The sequence below is a fragment of the Myotis daubentonii genome, chromosome 5, assembly GCF_963259705.1.
Source record: "Myotis daubentonii chromosome 5, mMyoDau2.1, whole genome shotgun sequence".
Taxonomy (NCBI): Eukaryota; Metazoa; Chordata; class Mammalia; order Chiroptera; family Vespertilionidae; genus Myotis; species Myotis daubentonii.
The window spans coordinates 21,978,155-21,982,555 of record NC_081844.1 but is presented as its reverse complement, the minus strand read 5'-3'; the positions used below and the strand labels follow the sequence as shown (position 1 = coordinate 21,982,555).

At 36.2% G+C, this 4,401-nt stretch overlaps 1 protein-coding gene across 1 annotated transcript; it reads left to right on the top strand.

Annotated features, from left to right (window-relative positions):
* Positions 1 to 2,891: 2,891 nt before the first annotated feature.
* LOC132234902 (adenylate kinase isoenzyme 6) lies at positions 2,892 to 3,811 on the top strand. Its single transcript, XM_059696486.1, has one exon. It carries the CDS (start codon positions 2,920 to 2,922, stop codon positions 3,415 to 3,417), a length of 498 nt encoding a protein of 165 aa, XP_059552469.1. The 5' UTR covers positions 2,892 to 2,919; the 3' UTR covers positions 3,418 to 3,811.
* Positions 3,812 to 4,401: the final 590 nt, after the last annotated feature.

Below are 4,401 nucleotides of genomic sequence, written 5' to 3'. Positions count from 1 at the left end.
CAGCTGGATTCAAAGCCTCAGAGCCAGAAGTTTTAATTATTTGATCAGGTTGTGGAAGTGCAGTTTACTCTCTCTGTTTATTCCTGGAGTGTCTTTTTCTATGATTTTTGCAGAATTTAATTGAACCACTTTATTAATTTCTTGACTTTGTGATATCTAACAGCTTTCCCTTTGTCATTTTTCTTCCCATCCAAATGGGTTTCCAACTTTGGATGAAATATTGAGAAATCCTTATTTATCTCATAAGAGTACATAGATTTCTTAAGACCTATTTTTTTAAAAAGAAATCTTATCATACTAAGTAATGTTTCTTTCATTATATTAAAAGAAAAATAATATGGGTTGTTCTACTCCTAAGGAAATAAAGTGCACTTGGAAACCATAACCATTTATTAAAAATTTCATAAGAAAACATAAGAGCACTGTTCAACCATCATTGTACTTCATTATTTCATACTGGTGCATCATGCACCAGTGGGGTCCGTTGGCCTGGACTACAGGATCCGGCTGAAACTGGCTCTCTGACATCCCCTAGGGGGCCCAGAGTGGGAGAGGGTGCCGTCCAGGCGGAGGAACCCCACTGGTGTACGATTGGGGCCGGGGAGAGATGTGGGACGTTGGCCAGCCAGCAAGGGACTGAGGGAGAGTTCCAGGGCATGCCTGAACCCCAATTTGCCAGATCCCAACAGCAAGCTAATGTACCAGTCATAGTGTCCGCCCCTGGTGGTCAGTGCATGTCATAGCAAACAGTTGAGGTACCTTAGCATATCATTAGCATATCACACTTTGAATGGTTGAACGGAGGACCAGACACTTAGCATATTAGGCATTTATTATATAGGATATCACTTTCCCATTACTGCTCTTTCTGAAATGGTACACTTTAAGATTCAGTGTGTGTTGTAAGAGGTCATTGGATTGGCTACCCTCATTACAATCATGTATCATATTTAACTTGGTATCCACATTCTTACCACAGTCACTGGCAAACTGACAATCAAATGCATGTCTCCAATTCTAGTTGATGTGGAAACACAAATTTCTATAAATTGTTTCACATACTATGCCCTTAGAGTCAGAGATGACCTTAAGTATGACAAAGCAAAATTTTAAGTCATACATTTATTACTATGCAAACTATTTTTTATGGTGTATGTTTGCCTATTGATGTAAGTTCGGTGTCCCTGTGTGGAGGGATTTAACATTGGAGTGGAGTGTTTCTTGCCTTAATTATGCTTCCTATTGAAATATCTCCTGCTTCCACTTGAAAACTTACATTGCTGCCTTCAAATATGATTCCCTCTATTGTTGTAAATGAAGCATCTTCCCCGACTCTAAATACTTTTGTAACCACTAAAGGGGTAGGGAATGAACCCTATCATTTTCATCCATTATATATACTAATAAGTGATCCATAGGTATGTCATGTATGTACATAAGTGACCAAAGGATAACTCACTGGTGACCTTGAATACCTGTCCAGTTTTGGGATTCAGAGTTATAGGTTTTACACAAGCATGCATATTCTTTCAACCTCTTCTGGTTATCCATAGGGAATCTCAATGAAGACACTTTTTAATGCAGTTATCTGAAATAAACTTCAATAACAAACTAATTATGGATGCTATCATCAAATATTGGTACAAATACCTAGAATGGTAAAAAGCATATTATTATCATTGATCTCAGTTTTATTGTTGTATCAGTTATCTATTTCTGCATAACAAGCCATCCTAAATGCACTTGTTTTAATATAATGGCTTTATAATCAAAACGGATTGTATGGTGGGAAGTTGTTCTGATCTCTTCTGGGCTCATCATGAATCGCTACATTATGTTTCTAAAGCTCTTTCATGATGTTTTGTGCATCTGCATTGCACTTCTTTCTTCAACCAGCATGTGGTGTTTAACATCTGTATATGTATACATATATCATGCATATATGTCTGTGAGTTGATCTTGCAGATTATATAAAAATAGTTTATCAAATGTGAATTGTTTTATTTTAATATCACAGTTTCTATAACTTATATATGAAACCTTGCTTTCTTCCAAGTTATGAGATATATTTCCCACCAATGTCTGTTGTGACTCAGCTACCTATGTTCTTGATCTGACATGAGTTATACCTCACTAGAATTTTTAATTCTAATTGATATATTGGAGGATAATTACATACAACCAACTGCAATTTGTTTTAAAAATGCAATATTCTGGATTAAAGAAGCCATACGTAAATTAAGAGTACATGGTGGGTGGATCCATTTGTATATAACTTGAGATAATGCACATTGAGTTTTAACTGCATTATGTAATTGTTAAAAATGTTACCAATGACTTAAAACAAACAGCCCTCCACCGGGCTTCAGTTTTCTTCTTTCTGAAGATAATGTGGAATAAAAAACCTTATTTCAACTGGATATTGTAAGGTATAAATAAAATGTTAAATAAAAATTTTTTGAGTCCAAAGAAAATGTTCAAGAATGAGGAGTGTGCCAAAACCGGTTTGGCTCAGTGGATAGAGCGTCAGCCTGCGGACTGAGAGGTCCCGGGTTCGATTCCGGTCAAGGGCATGTACCTGGGTTGCGGGCACATCCCCGGTGGGGGATGTGCAGGAGGCAGCTGATGGATGTTTCTCTCTCATCGATGTTTCTAACTCTCTCTATCTCTCTCCCTTCCTCTCTGAAAAATCAATAAAATATATTTAAAAAAAAAAAAAAAAAAAAAGAATGAGGAGTGTGTGTTTGTGTGTGCACTTCAAATAAACACACACACATATTTATGCACATGCACATGCACACAGACTCATTCTTAGACTCATCTATGATGAAAGAAACCTTGAGAGAAATTTGGAAAATACAGAAATTTAATAAAAGGAATGTGCAGTGCCGAGTTTCCAGAGCCTTCGCGTTGAGGACCATGTTGCTTCCAAACATTCTGCTCACGGGTACACCAGGGGTTGGGAAAACCACACTAGGCAAAGAACTTGCCGCAAGATCGGGACTGAAATACGTTAATGTGGGTGATTTAGCTCGAGAAGGACAGTTATATGATGGCTATGATGAAGAGTATGACTGTCCTATTTTAGATGAAGATAGAGTAGTTGATGAGTTAGAAAACCAAATGAGTGAAGGTGGAGTTATTATTGATTACCATGGTTGTGATTTCTTCCCTGAACACTGGTTTCATATAGTTTTTGTGCTGAAAACAGATAACAGCATATTGTACAAAAGACTTGAAACAAGGGGTTATAATGAGAAGAAACTAAAAGATAATGTTCAGTGTGAAATTTTTCAAATTCTTTATGAAGAAGCATTAGCATCCTCCAGCGAAGACATAGTGCATCAGCTGCCCAGCAATAAACCAGAAGATCTAGAGAATAATATCAATCAGATATTGAAGTGGATTGAGCAATGAGTCAAAGATCATAGCTCTTGACTTACAAGACTGGCCACTTTATAATCACTCTTAATATTTCTCTGCCCACATCATATAAATTATGCATTTATTAGTAAACCCTTTTTATTCAAATTGTGCTGCAGGACTAGTAGGTGGATAGTATAAAGGTTTATATTTGGGTGTGTTTTTTTCCATAAGAAAGTATAATGAATATAACTTTATTAACATGTTAAGTGCCCAGCCTGTTTTGTCTTCCATATGGAAAGTATAGTGTCAGTCACTGGTGACTGACTGGGCGCTTAACGCGTTAAAGATTGAGAATAAAAACTGTCATTGTTTAATGCTTCAATTGCTAAAGTATAAGTAAACCTGACCAAATGTGTGGGAGGATATCGTTTAAGTTTATTAAAGAGAATTAAAAAATAAAAATAAAAAATAAAAGAAATGTGCAAATTAACATGAAAGAGAAAAAATGGAGAAATTTCACAAAAAGATTTAAAGCAAAACGTGTGAACTCAACTTTGATAAATTATTTGTTGTATCTTAATACCTCAAAGGCCTCCAGCTCAAAACCACATTAACACTTATTCAATGGGAAATCCTTTGTACCATCTATCAGGCCAAATAGCTCTAAATCAGCTCTCATATTTTCTATTTAATGTGGCATTTCAACACAAAATGCCTTTGCCAAGGGAAACTATCTGAATGACTTGCATTGCTTAAATTCAGTTCTCTGCAATAATATCTTACTGGATAAATGTCTGTATCAGTTTCTCATTGCTGTTGTAACAAATTACCACACTAGTGACTTAAAACAAACAGCCCTCTATTTTATAGATCTTCAAATACTGGAAATGCGTTGTTAAAGAGCTTAGATCTAAATGACTGCCAGGCTTGGATTTTTCTGGGTGATTCAGGGGAGAATGCAATCCCTTTCCAATGTCAGTCCTAATCCTTTCCTATTCTCAATTCCTATTCCAGATTCTAGAGGCCACCTGCATT